The 20,831-nt window shown below is 37.4% G+C and overlaps 1 protein-coding gene across 2 annotated transcripts; it reads right to left on the bottom strand.

Annotated features, from left to right (window-relative positions):
* Positions 1-13,288: 13,288 nt before the first annotated feature.
* LOC141695868 (3-hydroxy-3-methylglutaryl coenzyme A reductase 1-like) lies at positions 13,289-16,982 on the bottom strand. Of its 2 annotated transcripts, none has more exons than XM_074500077.1 (4): positions 15,974-16,982; positions 15,100-15,281; positions 14,444-14,757; positions 13,289-14,221 (listed from the first exon to the last, which is right to left on the bottom strand). In XM_074500077.1, the coding sequence occupies exons 1-4, from the start codon at positions 16,846-16,848 to the stop codon at positions 13,973-13,975; spliced, it is 1,620 nt and encodes a 539-aa protein (XP_074356178.1). In that variant the 5' UTR covers positions 16,849-16,982; the 3' UTR covers positions 13,289-13,972. The 2 variants fall into 2 exon arrangements, with proteins under 2 accessions (XP_074356178.1, XP_074356176.1); XM_074500075.1 differs by having other exon boundaries at positions 14,444-14,790; positions 15,974-16,981.
* Between the last annotated feature and the right edge of the window lie 3,849 nt (positions 16,983-20,831).

Below are 20,831 nucleotides of genomic sequence, written 5' to 3' on the forward strand. Positions count from 1 at the left end.
TAGTAAGGAACAAAGCCAGATTGGTTGCTAAAGGCTATTGCCAGCAAGAAGGAATAGATTTTAATGAAACATTTGCTCCTGTTGCAAGACTTGAAGCCATCAGAATCTTCTTAGCCTATACAGCCCATGTCAATTTCAAGGTCTATCAAATGGATGTCAAAAGTGCCTTTCTGAATGGAGAGTTGGAGGAAGAAGTGTATGTTAGTCAACCTCCTGGCTTTGAAGATCCAAATTTTCCAGAGTATGTCTATTATCTACTGAAAGCACTTTATGGACTGAAGCAAGCACCTAGAGCCTGGTATGACACTTTATCAAAGTTCCTTTTGGAAAATCACTTCACAAGAGGTACTGTAGATAAAACTTTATTTTTCAGAAATGTTAATGGCTCTAGCATACTTGTTCAAATTTATGTAGAAGATATTATTTTTGGCTCTACAGATGAGAAACTTTGTAAAAAGTTTGCCAAACTGATGCAAAGTAAGTATAAAATGAGTATGATGGGAGAACTAACTTACTTTCTTGGTTTATAAGTTAAGCAAGTTAGTGATGGAATATTCATTAGTCAAATTAAATATATTTTTGATCTTTTAAAGAAGTTTGATCTAATGGATTGCACATCTGCAAAAACTCCCATGGCCACTGCAACTAAGCTTGAACTAAACACTGCTGAAAAGTCTGTGGATATTTCAAGCTATAGAGACATGGTTGGCTCACTTCTGTACTTAACAGCTAGTAGGCCAGATATAATGTTTGCTACATGTTTATGTGCTAGATTTCAGGCTGATCCTAGAGAGTCTCACTTGATAGCTATTAAGAGAATCTTCAGATATCTCAAGGGAACACCAAAACTTGGCATTTCGTATCCTAGAGATTCTGGTTTTCATCTAACTGGTTATTCAGATGCAGACTATGCAGGTTGCAGAATTGACAGAAAAAGCACAACAGGAACTTGTCAATTTCTAGGAAACAAGCTTGTGTCCTGGTTCAGTAAAAAGCAAAATTCAGTTTCTACCTCTACAGTTGAAGCTGAATATATTGCTGCTGGCAGTTGCTGTGCACAGATTTTATGGATGAAAAATCAATTGCTAGACTATGATTTGCAAGTTGAGAGGATTCCTATTTTCTGTGATAACACAAGTGCAATTGCCATCACTGAGAATCCAGTGCAACATTCAAGGACAAAGCACATAGACATCAAGTATCATTTCATAAGGGAACATGTAATGAATGGTACTGTAGAGTTACATTTTGTTCCAAGTGAGAAGCAACTTGCAGATATATTTACCAAGCCACTGGATGAATCCACCTTTTCTAGGTTGGTAAGTGAGTTAGGTATGCTTAATTACTCTTGAATCTATCTGAGTTATTTTGTAAGTTGAAATGTAGCCAGAAATTTAACTGATTTTTTTAGTCATGGATGAAATTTTGGCTAAGTCTAAATTTGCATCTCGACGGATGACCATTATCCATCGAGTTAAGTCATCCGTCGATATACAATGTGCAAATAAAAGTCAATTACTTTTCTGGAATCTTTTAAAACTCGACGGATAATAGTTTATCCTCATCCGTCGAATTGTCTAAATCTTAACCGTTAATTCCTTGAACATTATCCATCGAGTATACTTACAGTTTGTAAGTATTACACGATGGATAATGGGTGGAATTTTTATAGTTTATTTTTAAAATGGCTATTTTAGGCAATTTCTATTGGGTAATTTACTTTTCTTTATTATTTTCATCCGTTATTTTTGAGGGAGTATAAAAGCTTATTTCATTCCAATTATTTTCTTTTATCATTCTCAAATTCAACTGCTTTTATTTTATTCTCTCTCAAGCAAATATCATCTTTCTCTTCAAGCTTTCATTCTCTAACAATGGCACCTGTAGTAAAGATCGTGTCTCAGACTGGGTTCATTTATGAGAAGAACAACTTCACTGCCTTGGTCAATAAGGGTATTCAGCAATCAGAAGACTATCACAAGATGATGGACTTCGTGAAGAACTGCAAGTTAAGTTATGCCATGCTTGAATCACCCACAGTTTATTGTGAAGTTGTTGAAGAGACGTGGACCACTGCAAACTACAACTCTACTGACAAAACCATCACTCTAACTATCAAAGGTAATGAGTTCTGTATCAATAGTGATGTGATAAAAGCATGTTTCAAAATTCCTGATGATAATGTAACTTCACCACACACTGACACTGATATTATCAATATGCTTAATTCCATGCATTATGCACTTCCTACTAATAAGCTAAGTGAGATTGGAAGATTAGGTCTTAGGAAGGAATGGAGTTTCATGTGTGATGTTGTGACTAAAGTTTTCTCTGGAAAAGTCAGTAATTTTGATTATGTGAACATTTCCATGCTTAACATGCTATACATGCTAGTTACAGATAAATTTTACAATTTCAGTGACCTTGTCTTGTATAAGTTAGGTTTTAAACTAGGTGAGTTAGCCAAAAGGGGAAAGAATGTATATTATGCTAGATTTTTCATGATATTAGCTAACCATCGTTGTCAAGAGATTGTACTTGAGAACCCAAACAACAAATTAGCTTGTTGGGTTCAAGAGAGAAGAATCATTACAGATTTGAACAGAGCCAACCATCATAGGGATGTGCCAATGTTCTACTTTCCTGTAATGCAGACACCTCAGGTAAGTGAGGTAAGTTCATCCATACCCTCAACTATTCCAATCTCCTCAATTTCTTTGAGTTCAGGAGTAGCTATGGCAACTGTGACAATGACCAAACAGTTGCCTACCAAAGCTGCCAAATCAACTACAATTTCTAAATCCAAGCCAAAGAAAACCCCCTCTGGTATCTCTCAAAAGGTACTAGTTGAAAAATCTACCAAAGCCAAAGAGGGGAGTGTGAAGGAGGGTCAGTTATGTGAGGGAAGGGGTGAACATCAAAGAAACCCCAAGGATAAGGTTGGAGAGTTGAGTGAATCCCAGCCTAGCCACACTGCAGTTTCCCAACAAACTGCAATACTTAAAAAGGACAGAAGCTCACTTCTAACTGCATCATTCCAAAAGGATGTGGCTATTGAACAAAGCTCTCAGCCAAGAGCACAGGCCAAAAGGGTTAGGGACACAAGCTCACCCCAAACTTACACAAGAAAGAAGAAAGCCAAAACAACTGGGGATGCACAGGGCACACACACAGTGCAAACTGGTGCTAAAGACACATTCCCTGCACTTTCTCAAATTCAGATTGATGTGGCTCCAATAAATATGGAGTCACAGCCAAAATCTCTTATAATAGAAGCCACTGAAACACCATAATCACCAACTAACTCACTGGAAATGGATATGATAAACACTTGAATTCCTGATTCCCCTTCTTTAACTCTGTTGGGGAAGCCAAAATCTAGTGCAAGTGAGCATCATCTTTTAGATGATTTGTTGGCTCACTTTCCAATTCTTTCAGATACTATTGTGACATCTGTGCCTCAAATAACTTTAATCAACACAGAGTCAACAATAGTTTCTCATCCAACCTCATTCATTTCTACTCTCTCGATGGATATTGCTCATTCATCGAGTAGTGATTGTATCCCAACGGATAAGCTTAACAGCAGTTATCCGTCGGATAGCTTTACCACTCACCCGACGGATATCACTTATCCGTCGAGTGTCTCTGCACAACTTCAAACTTCAATTATTTCAAGTGCAGAAGATTTAGTGGTAATACAGTCACTCTTAGGACTGAGAGAGGAGAGTGCATTGAGTGAGAGGCTGGGTTGCTCCCAGGCAAAAGGAGAGGAAAAGAGTGAATCTCAGCAATCCATTTCTTCAGGATTGGCAAAAGTGAGTGAGAGGAGTCCCACCTTAGTAGGTGAAGGTGAGGGTGTGAGGGTGGGGAGCCAGGGTGAGACCCTGATGCAACAAAAGAGAGAATATGAGAGAAAGGCAGGTACAGGAGAAATAAGGGTGAATCCATCCATTGCTAAAGAGTTAATGACTGTGGATGATGCTGAAAAGGAAAGACAATTTCAGCAACATTACAAAGCTGAAATTGATAATATTTCCTTGGATGCTGACACTTTTACTCATCCTGTGTCAGCCTATCAATTGTTGGCTGCTCAGGGCAATGTGGCGGCAGAGCAGACTTTGAATTTAGTGCACACCACAGAATCTCTTCAAAGAGATAAAGCTGTTGTTAACAGAATGCCTTCTCAAGCTGGAGAGCCATCTGAAGAATTTGGAGTAAATTCTAATGATGATGACTCTGGTTCTTTGGATGGAAGCATGAACTTAGGGGGAGCTGAAGGCCCAAGTTCTGCTTTAAGTTTACCTGAATGGGCATGGGCAAAGGAATCTACACCAGGACAATTTGAGGTGTCTTTAGTCAAACAAGTAATGGCTATTCAACAGGCCCTTCAGGAAATTTCAGATGCTGGTACCAAGGCTGTTCTTCAAGCTCACCTAGACTCTCTACATCTAATGAAGATCCAGCACTTAAGACAGAATCTCAGTGTGGATGAATTGAAAAGAGATATAGCTGACTTGAAGACCTATAACTCTGAGAAGCTGGATTCAGTAATGCCATATGGTACCATGCAAGATCTACTACTAAGATTGAGGAGAGAATCAGACTCTGAAAAGAAGCTAGCCAAGCCGAAAAAAAGAGTTCAATTTATTGAAGATTCAGTGGCTATTCTTCTTCAAAATCAACAAACTCAGACAAATCTTCTCATGCAACTGGCTAAAGCACAAGGCCTAACTCCTCAACTTGATGATAACAAAAAGGGGGAGAGAGAATCAAGTAAGGGGGAGAAAGGACCAACAGAGGGGGAGAAACTTCAAGTACAAATCAGCAAAGTAATTGTACCTTCAATTACTATCTCCAAGCCACCAGTTGTAGATGGTATAGATCTAATTGAAGCAGCAGCAACAAATTTGAAAGTTGCTGAAAAAGGAAAGTTGAGTTTAATCAACTGGGAAAAGATTGATGAGGAAATTTAGAGAAAGTTTAAACTAGTCAAGGAGTCAGTTAAGTCAGCCATCCATCACTCTCATGTCAAGCCAATAAGTGTGAATGATATGAGCATGAACTATCTGGAGAAAGGACAATCTTCCTGCATCAAATCACAAAAGGCTGAAATAATTCTCAAACCAAGGGCAAATTATCCAAAGTCATCTTTGAAGAATCCCTTGGACACTGTGTATGAGACACCCAAGCCTGATGAAAAGAAGCTTATGTCAAGATCCATTGTCTTCTATAAAGATCCAGCTGATTCAGCCTCAAAAAGGAGAATTGCTAAGATATTCAGAAATGGAAAGGAAATTTGTATGGTAGCTGGACATCCATAATTTGCTCAAGCAAAGAAAGAAGAGAAAGCAAGATTAAAGAAGGAAAAAAGGCAAGCTGCTCTAGATGCAAAAAAATCTAAACAAAAGAAAGAGCAGATTGTCATCTTGGCCAAGCTACAGGCTGTAAACTCTTCTCAACAAATTCCCTCTCAACCATCTGAAGCTGCTGAATCAAAGAAGAAGATTGAAGAACAGAAGAAATCCCCGAGAAAGAAAGAATTGGCTAGAAGAACAAAAAGGAAACTGGATGTTGTTGACAAGGAATTGGAAGATCAATTTCCTAAGGAATCCACACCAGCTAAAACTCAAACATCAAAGCCCTCTGTGGTATTTGAAGACATAAGGGTGGTGGACCCCTACAGGAACATACATGGAGAGCCTATTGTGCCAAAGGATGAGCCAATAGAGTGGGATAAATTACCAATTCCTGACTTCAACTTGCCAATCCTTACCAAGCCAAAAAGGAAAAAATCAAGGGCAGTCAATAAAGTGAAGCTGTCACCTCTCAAATCCAAGTCAGTAGTTAAAGCTCAACCCAAGGTCAACAGGGGAGACTACTTGTACTTGTGTGACATCAAAGAATTCTCAAATCTAAACCTTTATCTGGATGAGCTGGATGAAGTAAGGGAAATTGATGCATACAGAAACCTACCTGAAAGGTTGGTGTTCAAATACAAAGGAGGAAGGGAGATTCAGTGGCCTCTTCACAGGATACTTCAAGAAAGCCAAGCTGTGTTGATCAAAGTCTATTCATCCTTCAAGAAAAACTTTGGGTTCAATGTAACTGCAAGAAGACTAGTATTGAAGAGGATTGAAGAGCTGAGGAGTGTTAGAGCTAAACATGCACTCCCAAAGACTCTAATCATCCCATACACAGGGAGAAGAGTGCATCTAAGGCCCTACTGGCTGATGGAATTCATCGATGATAAGGGTGTGAGAAGATTCTTCAGACTAGAAGACCAATTGAGTATCTCTAGCAATGAGACTCTCTTGGAGATGCAAGAAATGCTAGATCTCTCAGAATCTGATGAACTAGAATTCCACAGGCAGCTCCAGAATCAAATTGAAGAAAACAACAGAAAGCTTGGAAGAAGATCCAGACCTTCAAGGAACTAGAAAAACCTGCTCAGGCTAGAGGAGCATCTTGAACTGACTGTGAGCCAAACCTTGTACATTTTGTTTAATTGAAGCACTTTCAGTTTTATCTACTTATCTTTAAAGATATATGTTTAGGATGTTTTGTTATCATCAAGCATCTCTTAATTTATGGCTACAATTCCAGTAGATATAAATTGGGGGAGATTGTTGTGAATATGTTGTGTACTTGATGATCACTTAAACAAAACATCTAAGTAGATTTTACTTAGTGAAATAATGTAGCACTCGACGGATAAGAATTATAGTCCCGACGGATAACTCATTATAGTCCTGACGGATAATTAACTTATTATCCATCGAGTGAGTAGCTTATGTAACAATAAGTTTGTAGCACGGTGATGTATGCACCTTTGTATAGAATATATAGTAGCATATAAGTCATGTTGACTTTAACTAGATATGCAGAATAGGTTGATTAATTGTACATAAGTAATGTCTTGTAATTCTGTATAAGTGAAATGAAGTCAAGTGCCAAAATAGCTACCGACGGATGATTAACAAAGCCTTCGATGGATGATCAAATGACTATCAACGGATGTTTAACATAGCAGTCGACGAATGATCAATTAAGTCATCGACGGATGATCTGAAAGTCGACGGATGATCATATCAAGAATTCAAACATCAGTTGAACAGTGAAAGCTGACACACAGCCGTCGAGTTGTATACAAACACATTGTGGAAGCCCATTAACTGGGTAATAGAGGACGAAAAGCAGCAAAGATTAAGACTGTTAGATTTTATATTTGTTCAGTCTTTTTGACTTTGTAATCTTGGTATTATATAAACCAAGAGAGTAGAAAATAGAAAAATAACTGAGATAGCTGAGAAACACAAAAATAGAGAAATTTTTGTAAGCAGAATCTTTAGCATTTCCTGTAAACTCAGTAGTTCATTTGTAAGCAGCTGTGAGCATTCTTGCACACAGAGTCCTCTCGATATATTATATATATCTCTGGTGGAATTGTTTAAATCCACCAGAAAGTTTTTAAAGACTCTTGTTTTTAATTACTTATGTTTTGATTCATTATATTTCTATTCCGTATTGTGCCAATCAAAACATTATATCTATATTCGAGTTAAACATTTTTATTTCAAGAAAAAGGTTCAAGAATTCCATTCAACCCCCCTTCTGTAATTCTTGCTATATTGTTAAGGGACTAACAGGGATGAATATGATGATGAAGGAGAGTTCATGGATATAGAGGAAAAAGCAGGCCCTAACTCAATATCAAACACTCCATCTTGGGTGTTTTCCAAAGAATGTGATGAACACCATTTCAAATTCACTCTCCTTCACATAATTCAACAAACTCAGATAGCTCTTCAAACTACTACAAATGCCAACACCAAGAGATTTCTTCAAGCACATCTAAAATCTCTTCAACTACACCAAATCCAATCTCTCCAATACAATGTTGATGTCACTGCACCGAAAACAGACATTGGTCAAGTCAAAAAGGATATTACTGAGAGATTGGAGGCTAAGTTTCCTGACACAACTATGCTAGATATCAACAGACAACTTAGGAAAAACTCTCATCTACAGAGCAAAGTGGACTCCTTATAGACAAAAGGCTCAAAACCCTGGAAACATCAATTATTGAAATCCATCTACATCAAGTCCAACAAACTCTACTTCTTCAGAAACTGGTGGCTGCACAAACTTCAACCTCCACTCAACTTGATGCTAACAAAAAGGGGAAAAAAGACTCAATTGTTCTAGTTAGCCAAGGGGAGTCAACAAGGGGGAGAAAGTGCTAGACATACAAATTAACAAGTTGATTGTTCCAGCAATTGCTTTCACTAATCCACCATCCTTGGACAGCATTGATCTGATCAAGATAGCAGCTGCTAAGTTGGAGTCAAATAATAAATTCAAACAACTTGATGTAGCAGCAGTTGAGCAAGAGCTAGATGCAAAATGGAGGAAGCTTGGTAAAAAAATCAAGAAGAAATTTGGTTCAATTGACAAGCAAGATAAGGTCTTTTCTCACTTCTCCCAATTGAGACAAATTTCAGCTAATGAAACGAGTTTAGGGAACATGGAAAGGGGTCAACCCTCATCAATCAAGTCTCCAAAGGCTAGTGTGATTTTTCAGCCAAAAAGGAATTATCCAAAAAATTCAAACAAAAATCCACTGGACCCATCTTATGAAACCCCTAGGACAGATGAAAAGAAGCAGCTTGCAAGGTTTATTGCCTTATCCAAAGATCCCATAGACACAGTGTCAAAGAACAGAATTGCTAAAATCTACAGGAATGGTAAACTAATATGTGTGGTGGCTGGACATCCACAGTCTGCAGAAGCTAAGAAAGAAGAGAACGCGAGGCTTAAACAACAACAAAAGCAAGTTGCTTTAGAAGCCAAGAACCTAGCCAAGAAGCTTGCAACCACAAAAATTACATTGCCTGCTGTGACAACTGAAATTCTGAATGAAGAAAAGCAAGAAAAACCAAAGCAGACAAAATGGAAGTTTAGATTCAAACTCCATGCAAAGAGGAAGCTAGACTTTGATGAAGATAAGGAATACTACATGCCAACCCAATCTACAACTTCAAGCCAATCAGCCATACTTACTGTGAAGGAGACTGAATTCAAGGTTGATCCTAACATCACCTTTTATGGTGAACATGTTGTTCCTAAGGATGAACCCATAGATTGGGACAGCTTGCCTCTTCCTGATCTAAATATTCCAATCTTTTCTAAACCAAGAAAAACAAAGGAAAGAGTAGTCAAAACAGTCAAGCCTGTTAAACTTCAATCCAAGATTTGGCCAAACCCAAGCCTACTGTCAACAAGGGAGATTAACTCTACATCTGTGACATCAAAGAATTTTCAGACATAAATCTCTATACGGATGAGCTAGAAGAAGTTGGATCTATTGATTCCTATAGGCATCTTCCAGAGATATTAGTCTTCAGGTATAAGGGTGGAAAAGAGATAACATGGCCCCTTCACAGAATTCTCAATGAAGGTTATTCAATTTTAGTGACTGTCTTCTCCTCAATCAAGAAAAACTTTAGATATAATATAGTTGCCAAGAAAATGATACTAAACAAGATTGAGGAGATAAGGAATAGTTGGAGAGGGCCAAATGCACTCCCAAGAGTATTGACAATTCCTTTTTTTGGAGATAGGGTGCATTTGAGGCCATTTTGGATAATGGAGTTCAAGGATGAGAAATACATCAGAAGATTCTTTAGATTGAAAGATCAGCTAAAGATTGCAAGCAATGAAACTCTTAAGAAGATGCAAGAAAAGCTGGACCAGATAAATGAGGATGAATCAGAATTTTACAGGTAACTCCAAAATCAAATTGAAGAAAATAATGCGAAGCTGGGAAAGAAGTCAAGGCAATCAAGGAAATGATCTAAATTTGCTCAGTCCAGAGGAGCACCTTGAAAATGATCTGTAAGACTCTCTACAAATCTTTTTTTGTGAGAACTTTCAATAAATTGAAGCACTTGTAAATTTTATCTGTTTTATTTCATTCGGTATTCATAGAGTATTTTGTTATCATCAAGTTTCTCTTAATTTATGGCTACAATTCCAGTAGACATAAATTGGGGGGAGATTGTTAGGAATATATTGTGCACTTGATGATAACTTGAATAAAACACTTAGTAGATTTTAATTAAGTGTCATTGTAACTTTCAATGGATGATCATTTCAACATCCGTTGAAAGAGTAGCTTATGTAACAATAAGTTTAGTAGGACATTCCTGCGTATCAAAATGGCTTAATAAAATAGATGTTGTAGAATGTATAGATCATGTTGACTACTAGATTGATATGCAAGATAGGTTGGTTAATTGTAAATATCAGATGCCTTGTAATCCTGCATAAATGAAATGGAGTTAACTGCCAAGAAAACAGTCTCAACGGATGTTTCATAAAGTTTCAACGGATGATCAACTAAAGCTTCGACGGATGATTCACGTAGTCTCAACGGATGATTAGCCAAAGTTTCAACGGATGATCAACCACAGTTTCAACGGATGATTCAATGAAGCTTCAACGGATGATGTTCAAATTCAAAAGAGCATTTGATAGTGACTTGACAGTCACATGCGTTAATTGTATGCAAATGGAATGTGGCAGCCTATTTGCAGGGTTTAGAGAACAAAGAAACATTTCCATTTCCATGCTAAACAGAAAATATTCAAAGATGCTGGATTGAGAAATGAAGTAGCATGAAATTAGACTTGAAATGTTTTGTCTTATTTACTTGTCTTTTTATCATGTAACTTGGTGGTATATAAACCAAGAGTAGCAAGTTGAATAGCATCCAACTTAGTAAGCACTTACCACAGAAATAGATAAGGAAAAATCTATAAAGAATTTCTATGTTCTTGTTATTCAACGTGTAAGCAGCTGTGTACAATTTTGTAACACATAGTTCTCTACTTAATATATATCTCTAGTGGAAAAGTTAAATCCACCAGAAAGTTTTTAAGTACTTGTATTTAAATACTTTGTGTTTTGATTTATACACTACTTTCATTCCGCACCATTGCTAAATTAAACACTGTTATTTATTTGTAGAAGAACTTTTCTTAAAATCAAAAAGAAGCCAGAATTTCATTCAACCCCCCTTGTGTCATTCTTGTTTAGATTGTTTGGGAATAACAAGGCAAATGATCAAATAGAAATATAACTTAAAATAAAAACTAGAAACTAATCGAAGTTATAAGATCAATTAATTTTAATGGTCCTCCTAAAAGCACAACACCCAACTAAACTGCACTCTCCCACACACAATCTCAGTTTTTCCCTCCTTTTTTAATTTGATATTTTCCGTCAAACGGTAATATTGTTTTAAATCCGACTTCACTGTATATTTCGCAATCTCTCAACGATCGATTTGTATACCATATGTGTTATATTTCGAACTAATTTTAAAAAAAATATTTGGTTTCTTGTCTTATTCTAAAATTGATTTTTATTATAATAGCCCCTTATATATATATCAGGTTCAATCAGGAGCCAACGCGGGTTGGGGAGGAATGACAGCCAACCCACCGCAATGAAACATTGCGGGGGACGCATTGTTACAAAGCGGCCCCGGACTTCCGCAATGATTCATTGCAGCAGGTGGCCATGGACAGTCCGCAATGTTTCATTGTGACAGTTTTTAATACCCCAACTGCCCCTCTCTTTAACTTTAAATGTCCCTTTAACTTTAAATGTCACTCTTCTTTATAATTAAATATAACTTAATATTATAAATACCTAATATTAATATTCCACTTATATATTGCAAGTATAAAAATAATATTAATATTCAACAGTAATTATTTTTTTAAAATATGTTAACATTAAAATATAAGTTAAAGTAATATTTTAAAATATTATAATCTCAGCACAACACCCAATTAAGATGAGATTTTATGTTTTAATTCGACATGTTAAGTTTAATTGTTGTTAAACACTTTCATCTCAATATTTAAAAATCAATTTCAATAAAAAATAAATTATTGTAATGATATTATTTAGGGATGGCAATAAGTCAGATTGGTTCGGTTCATGTTTCGTCAGATCCAAATTTGATCCGTTATGTTTTGATTCGTATCGGGTTCAGGTTCGGATATTAAAAATGAAGAACTAAATATGATCAGTCGGGTATTTTCAAATTTCGGATAAAATTCGGATCTAATTCAGATTTTTTGAAGTTAATTAATTAAAAATTATACTATCATAAGAATACGGTTGGAACACATTTTTTAGAGTGTTAAAATACAAAAGTCGTAGTCTATATAGGGTTGGGGAAGTGTTGGGGTCTTGACTTTACTAAATGTAAGTCAAATGCTTAACTATGAAAATAGTAATATATGTAGTTTAATATTAACATCAAATATATTAAATTTAATTATTCAACAATTATTTGATGTATATAAATTTGTATTAATGTTGTAAATTAATGTTAGCTAAATTTATTTAATAATTCATAATATATGTGTTGATGTATATGTGTATGTGGGAATGATCAAATACAAAATAAAATTAAAATAGAAAATAGGAATCAATCTAAGTCATTAGATTAACATAATCTAATGGTCCCCTAAATCACCCCACCCAACTATTCTCTGCACGCTCCCATACCCAATTTCAGTTTTTCCCTCCGTTTTTAATTTGATTTTTCCCGTCAAAACGTAAGTTTTTTTTAAAATCCGATTTCACTATATTTTTATACATCTCTCAACGATCGATTTGCATACCATATGTATTCTATTTCGAATTAATTTTTCAAAAAAAATTATTTGGTTTCTAGTTTCTATTCTAATTGGTTTCTATTGGAGTAGTCCTGTGTGTATATTTATAATCGGATATTTTTTGAATTTCAGATTCAAATTAGGTTTGGATCGAATTTCGGGTTGCGGGGTCAGGTATCGGTTTCGTATATTTAAGATTTAAATTGAGATCCAAATTTTTTCGGGTCTAAGAAAAAGATTCAGATCTGGATCGAAAAATTAAAAATCAGATTCGAAAAAATTCAAACCGATTAAAATTAAAATTTTAATTATTTCGTATATCTATCGGGTTGGATAAAATTGTGATCGTTAATCTTATTTTATTTTGTGTGATTTATATCTTTACGGAGTGTGACACAATATACACACACACTAAAAAACGTAACCTACCAAATTTTTGAGGATTCGACGGAAGCACACTCGGGCAACTCCAATACTTGTACAATGATTTCTTATTCGCTGTCTTACGTTATCTGAAGAAGAGAAAATGTTTGCCCGAAGAAGTTGTTGAGTACGCGGGGTGTTTGAGTAATAGAAAAAACAAGTCAACAAACAACAAAAAGGATATAGGAATGGTATTCAAAGGATATTGGCATGTGCAAACTACGATACACATATTCGTTTTTGACAGCAGGAATGATGATATGTTGCTATAATTCATGCTCCCCTCCGTTTCCAAAGAGTTGGGCGTAGGTCGGAGTACAACTTTATATTTAGCAGATGGGCCTGAAGTTGATCTTGCAAAGTTCTGAAAGATACTGAAATAATATAAAAGTGTACCGTGCACCATTCCAGATATGTTAAGCGAAGTCGCGACGCAAAGCTAACATTGTAAATTGGGTTCACAAGAAACATATGAATCAATGTAACAATGTTTTAACTCATGTACAAACCACAAGTGCAACTCCTTCAAACTCGGATGATCACCAACAAGGAATTCTCCTCAGTCAAATTTCATTGATTGAGAAGCAGGACATGAAAAATAAACAACATTGCTCTCCTGCTATGGACAAACTTAACACAACAGCAAACAAAAGATCATCGCACATGAGTTAACAGTTAAAACAGACTACAACCATGCAACCCGAGCCCAAGCTTTTGCTTTAACATGTTTGTCAACTTTAAAGATGATGCAGTTCACAACTGCACATGGAGCATAAAATAGCCTCTTCTTCTGCGGTCTTCCACCAGTTCTTTGATGTTTTAATCTAGTTCTTATGCGTGATGGGAGATCTTTAATTCTGGCACGCAATTGTGGACATATCTCTGTTTGATCTGTTATATTTCATGTGACTCTTAACAAGTTGCCCGGCTGAAATGGCTGACATGAGCGAGAGTTCTCCAGCTAAAACTGAACCAGCTATTATGGTTGACAAGAGCCTCGAATTTGAACCAGGAGACTCTTTGTTTGCCCCCTTTACCCCAAGTAGGTTCAAGCAAGCAGACTGAGATGCCAATTGTGTTCCACCTCCAACTGTACCAACCTAGACCAGGTAACACTCACATTAGCTCAAGTCATACAACATATGACCGTGACAAGTGTTGTGAACCGATAATACATTGTCAGGCTTCCACAAAAATGGTCAAAGGCAGGTTTTTTACAACTTTTCATCCCCTTCAATAAACAGTTAAAGACTAAAAAGCAACTACTTCGCAATTTACAAAATTTTACTTCAAATCCAGATGGAATGAAGATAATTATATACCTCGATTGATGGCATGGTGACCGAGATGTGAAGATCATGTCCACCGTTAATAGCCTCCATCATAGTTATGCAATGAGAACTCTCAACGTTTTGTGCAGGGTCCTGACCCGTGGCTATAAAAATCGCAGAGACTATGTTTGCAGCATGTGCATTAAAGCCACCAAGAGCACCCGCGATAGCTGAACCAGCAAGATTTTTAAGCATGTTAAGCTCTACCAAGGCAGGTACAGTGGTTTTCAATACTTTCTTCACCACATCACCGGTAATAATTGCCTCGCAAACAACAGATTTCCCTCTCCCTTCAATCCAGTTGACTGCAGATGGTTTCTTATCAGAACAGAAGTTTCCTAAAGATAAGTAGCAAGAGTACACAGTAAGTAATTGAAACAGAGAGCAATTGCAGTAAACTGCTGAAGGACTCCAAATATTACCCACATGAGTACAAACTAGATTGAATGGAAAAATCACCAAAACTTAGGTGGACCTTAAAAAGACATTCACTAGTGAACATTATTATTAACCCTTAGCATCATAAGGGAATAATTTGAGAGAATAAGCTTAATAACAACAGTTGTAACAGTTAAATTTCATTCCATCACAGCTAATTCCTTAATGTTTTTAAGCTTAATGTCTATAAGTTATTAATAAGTACTCACCGGAAATACCAATGACATCCATATCTGGAAAATCACTTTGGAGAAAGTCTAAGACATTCTGAACACCCTTGGAGACCATGTTCATTCCCATAGCATCCCCTGTGCTGCAGGTAAATCTGATGTAGAGATTCTTCCCTGCCATGGAGCATTGAATTCTCTGCAGCCTAGCAAATCTGCTAGACCTGCAAGCCATAAAACACAATACATGATTCTAGTAAAAAATGTATGTTGTTCAGGACCTGATATTTTCCAACACAGCAACTATATGCGCATGCGACCAGCAATTATGAAATCCCACAAACAATAACTAAAATATTGTAACAGACAAATGATTATAACGTGAGGAAAAAATAAATCCAATATTATTTCTTTGGAATGAAAACTGGCCGCTGAGGCAGAATTATCCAAGTAAATTAAAATTTGAGATAATATAAGGGGTGTGCGTGTACTGGATTCAACTTGGACTCCAAGTCAAACTAAACTGGAATTAACCTGAATGTACTGAAATGACTAGCCTATAAGAATTCTAATCCCCTAAGAAAACAACATTCTTTTATCATGTTCTAATAAGTTTTGAAATGTAACAAAATTCTGACAAACAGGAACCCACTTTTACATCATCGCAATAAGGAAAAGAAGAAAAGGATAAAAAAACAAAAAAAAAGGGTTATTTTGATTACTAAATCAAGCAAAAAAGGTTTGCACAGCTAACACACACACACACAAAGTTTCATTGGAGGAGGTCAGCAAGACCAATGAAAGAAACAGGAACAAAAAACACAAAAGTTGCTATTTAACCATACTAACAAATACACCAAAACTAGTGACACTGACGAATAACATATGCAAGTGAAGAGCAAAAAGCGAAAATTACTTGTTGAAAACAACGGCGAGGGTGTCAAAATGAAGAGGATCCTCCAAGAAGAACTTCAAATGAGAAGCTCTTTTGGCAGTCGAAAACCTAATAACCGGAGCTCTAGTCATCCCATCTTTGATCAAAATGGCAGTAGCACCACCACAAGTATAAATAGCCTTACAACCTCGATTGGTACTGGCAACCAAACACCCTTCCGTGGTAGCCATTGGCACAACATACTCACAACCATTCAACAACAACGGGCCCGCAATCCCAACGGGTATTTGAACATAACCAATTGGCATCTCACAACACTGCCCTAATATCGACGCATAATCAAAGCCATCAAACGGTAATCCCTCTAACGACCTCTTAGTAACTCTCTGCACCGCCTCACGCCTAATCAAAGCCGCTCTATAACAATCCCCTAATTTGGACTCTAACGAATACGACGGCGTTTTGCCTATGACAACCGACTGAATTATATCCTCGTCTTCCTCAGAGGACACCGTTTTGGATTCATCCATTACATTTTTGGGAATGTTGTTAGAATCTAATAAATCCAAATCGTCTACCTCGGATTCGATGCTTCGATAAATAATAGATTGTACAAAATCAATGCCGAAGAAACCGAGGAGATAAATGAAGGAAGCGAAGAGAGACACAATGGCGGAGATTTCAGTGAGAGTAACGATGTGTAAAGGCGTTGACGTACGGATCTTCTCACGCCAACGGTGAAGAAGAAAGTAAGCGACGGAGAAGAAGAGAGTGAAGAAGATGAAGTTAGTGAGGTAAAGAGGGAGAGGGAGAGCGTCGGAGGCTTTGGGAGGTGGTGAAAACGGCTTCTTGCCGGAAGGAGGTGCTTTAGGGGGTAAGCATCGGGTAGATTCCATCGGAAAATGTAATTTGAGAGGGTTAGTTCGTTAGTTAGTTAGAACGGATCGCCGATGGTTTCGGAGACTGGGGAGGGTAGCGTTTCCTATATATAGTAATTTGGTTTCGGTGTGTGTTTATTCGTTTCTTATGTGTTCGTTTATGTACTTCCATCCCACCAGGATTTGTAAATTGGTGATTTCATTTACCCCCTCCATGGTTGACTGGTATTGTAAATTTTGGCCATGTCAAGTCCTCAAGTAAATTACCTTATGTTAGAATATTTTATAGTATAATATTTTAAGGATAAATATGTCAAGTCCTCAAGTAAATTACCTTATGTTAGAATATTTTATAGTATAATATTTTAAGGATAAATTTGTAAATATAAATATGATCCCCTATATTTACAAAAATATTCATATATTATATTTGTATTTTTTAACCTCAGCTATGTATGCTGATTTCATCCTCAGATCCGGCAATTCTTTTTTTTTTATTATTATTATTTACTTAAAATTAAAATTATAAACAAACTGTTACATTTTTTATGTTTAAATTTGTTATGAATAAAAAACTAAGGTTATTATTTGCTGTATTTATTGCTAAGGTTCGGGAGCTCAAGGCCTTTAATGGCAGCTCTCGTGTTTCGTAACTTAACTCTGCCTTTATGAGATGTCTACGTATCTCTGTGAATTAGAGAATTAAGCCAAAAAACGTAGTTCTGATTTGTGGGGGTGAGAGCCCTTATATAGATGTTGGTGGTCCTTGAATTGGACTTGGTATAGGAGACTTGGTGATCAAGTCTCTGAATTAGAATGGACTTTGGGGTCCTAAATAGTAGGAAACTAATTCATTATCCTTCTAGGTCCCTTAAAGGCTAATCTGCAATGATTTATGTCCTCATTGGGACTCTTTTCAATAGCTGATTTTTTCCTTATTAATTAATTACGAAATTAATTAATATTGAGGATTTTTGGGCCTTTTTTGTTCCATCAGGCCTGATCTGGTCCATCAGGCCTGATCAATGTGTTAACCTTTTTGGTCTGAATGTCATACATCTTCTTATTGGGCTTAGCAGCCCAAATCATGTATAATTACTGAAATATTTAATTATATAATCAGGATTTATTTATCCCTATCATTTGCCCCCTAACTTTTGGGAAACCGTATAAGATTTCGCAAAAGTTAAGTTCGTTCACTCCCTTTCAGGGTATCGTTTTGCGTAAAGTGTGGAGCGACGTACACGCTTACAATGATTTGCCTTATACGTGACTTCAGGGTCGTTTAAAAACTTCCCCTTCTATTTTCTTACCTTCTCCCTATTTTTAGGAATTTTCTGGTATTTTTCAGGAATTTTCCCTTTTTTCGAGATTTTTTTTGCAATTTTTCACAAATATTCTCAAAATTTCAGCCCTTTTTCGACCAGGATCCTAGTCGAAATTTCAACCTGGATCCTAGTCGAATTTTGGGCCAGCTTTCCAATCATGGTCGAAGGACTTCGACTAGGATCCACGACCTGGCTTTCGACTAGGATCCACGAGCTGGCTTTCGACCAGAATCCTAGTCGAACCTTCGACCTGGATTTTGGTCGAAAACTAGTGTCTTTCTTTGCTTCTTGGTCGTTTGGTTTCGACTAGGATCCACGACCTGGGTTTCGACCAGGATCCTAGTCGAACCTTCGACCTAGATCTTAGTTGAGACTTATGTGCTTATTTGCTTCCTGGTCGTTAGATTTCGACTAGGATTCACGACCTGGGTTTCGAGCAGGATCCTAGTCGATTCTTCGACCTGGATTTTAGTCTAGGTTTATGCACCCTATTCTTGAAAAATATTGTGCTTGATTCAGGAATTCGACCTCGATCCTGGTCTGGCTTTCGACCTCAATCCAGTTATATTATACCCGTAATTTTCGGGTGTCTGTTCGAAAGAATTCGAATAGAATTCACGAGCTGAAATTCGACCTCAATCATGGTCTATTATACCCGTAATTTTCGGGTGTCTGTTCGAAAGAATTCGAGCAAAATTCACGACTTGGAACTCGACCTCAATCCTGGTCTTATTGGGCTTCCTTCTTATCCAATTTGGATTGGGCCTTATCTTTTTTAGGGCTTTAATTTGGGCCTTCTATTTTTCCAAATCCTAATTGGATTTGGGCCTTCTATTTTCCAAATCTTAATTGGATTTGGGATTTTTATTTTTCCAAATCTTAATTGGATTTGGGCCACCCATTGGGCCTCTTATTAATCTGGGCTTAATATATTAAAACACCCTCTTTAGAATTCTCTAGAATTTCTCGGGAATTTTTATTTAATTTCTTTGGAATTCCTTGGAATATTCTGGAATGTTCCATTTCTGGGCTTTTTTCTTTGGTCCTTTATCCTTACTAGGCTTTTTGTCCCTTCAACTTCACTTTTTCTCCTATATAAAGGAGTGAGTAGTGTCTACTACTCCTCACTTTCTCATTTCTAAATTCTCCTTCTTTCTTCTTCTGTTAAGAATCTCAGAACAATAACAGTAAGTCGGAGTATCTTAAGCCCCAAAGCCTTTTTTAGGAGCATTACTTCAGGTAAGACTTCTCCCTTTACTTCTTGTGCTTGTTTTTGCATAGTTTGTGTTTTAAAATTGTCTCCTTATGTGCCTTTTTTTCAGATGGATGATAAGAAAATGACCTGTTTGGCCAAGATGAATGTGGCCAGAAAGTCCAATGAAATCCCTATTCGATCAAGGTACACTTCCTTGATTGATATGATCAACACCCGAGGGGACGAGTACTCGTCAGATGCGCATCTAGACGCGCACGACCATATCAGTGCCTTGCGGGATCCAAAGGAGCTGGACAAGTTGAGCGGTTGTTTCAGAATCAAGGATCCTTTCAAGCTAGTTCTTGCAGGTCCGGCCGACAGGGCCTGTCAGTGGAGGAAAGACGCATTATGCGTCTACAAGGATACTTTAAGGGCAGGTATTAGACTCCCCTTTCACCCATTAATCCCTATTTTGCTAGCTGATGTGGGCATCAGCCCTTGCCAACTCCCTCCTAACTCTTGGAGGTTGATTCTGTGCTATCTGTCGCAATGCGCCAAGCACAATGTCTCTACCTCTGTTGCTGTTTTTAGAAAGATTTTCCAGTTCAAGAACAGTCCTGACAAGAATCCGGGGTGGGTTTCCTTAAACCAGCGCCCAACCGTTCCCCGCATAGTGAACGGGAAGTCCATCCCAGACAATAACTTGGGGTGGAAGAAAGATTTTATGTTCGTCGTTTGGGAGGGTGGCGATTGGGGCACCCTATTTCGCTCCTCTTTTGGGCTAGCCGTAGATAGGAGCCCAAACGATATAATTTTGTCTGAGGAGGAGACCTGAGCTTTCAACCTTCTTACGCAAGATAATGGGACTTCCCATTCTTGGGATCTTATCAGGGAGACCATTCTTGTAGAACGCGGCCTTTCTCCCGTCCCTAAGAAGAGTACGTTTCCTTCCTTATATAGTTGTTTTCGTTCCTTCTATCTTCTACTTTGCTAACTTCTCAACTCACTTATCTTATTTGTTGCAGTGGCTGAGAAAATTGAGGAGGCTACAAAGCCTAAAGATCTGGAAACGACCAGGATGAAGCGTGATGGAAAGGTCTTTAAAGACCCGCGCCTTGGGGATCGTTTCTCGGAGTTCCTACTCCAGGAAAAGGAACCAGGCGAAGAAGGCCCCAACCAAGTTTTACGTACCAAGCAAAAACCAGGGTCTTACTTCCAACCTGCTTGAGGAATCCGGGGCAAGGATTCGATTGTTGGCAACACAGCGCTTGCCAAGAAATGGTCTATGCATTCCATTTCCCCGGTTGACTATCAAGACTTTGTCCTTCAACAGGACTTGGAGGCTAACGAGGTTTTCGGAGCTCAGGCTTTGGCGACGGTACGTCTTTTTCCTTTGCCATTCGTAGTTTTTTTTTTGCCTTTTTGATTTTTTCCATTTTTTACCTTTGCTGTGTATCTTGTAGGCGAACGCCCCATTT

The sequence above is a fragment of the Apium graveolens genome, chromosome 11 (assembly GCF_009905375.1).
Source record: "Apium graveolens cultivar Ventura chromosome 11, ASM990537v1, whole genome shotgun sequence".
Classification (NCBI taxonomy): Eukaryota; Viridiplantae; Streptophyta; class Magnoliopsida; order Apiales; family Apiaceae; genus Apium; species Apium graveolens.

Bases quoted from the DNA above. Each gene is read 5' to 3' on its own strand.
- LOC141695868 (XM_074500075.1), bottom strand. From the start codon at position 16,848: ATGGAATCTACCCGATGCTTACCCCCTAAAGCACCTCCTTCCGGCAAG. The intron at 15,282-15,973 runs GTAATTTTCGCT...TATGGCTTGCAG, and splicing joins CTCGCCGTTGTTTTCAACAA to GTCTAGCAGATTTGCTAGGC. The intron at 14,791-15,099 runs GTGAGTACTTAT...ACTTATCTTTAG, and splicing joins GGATGTCATTGGTATTTCCG to GAAACTTCTGTTCTGATAAG.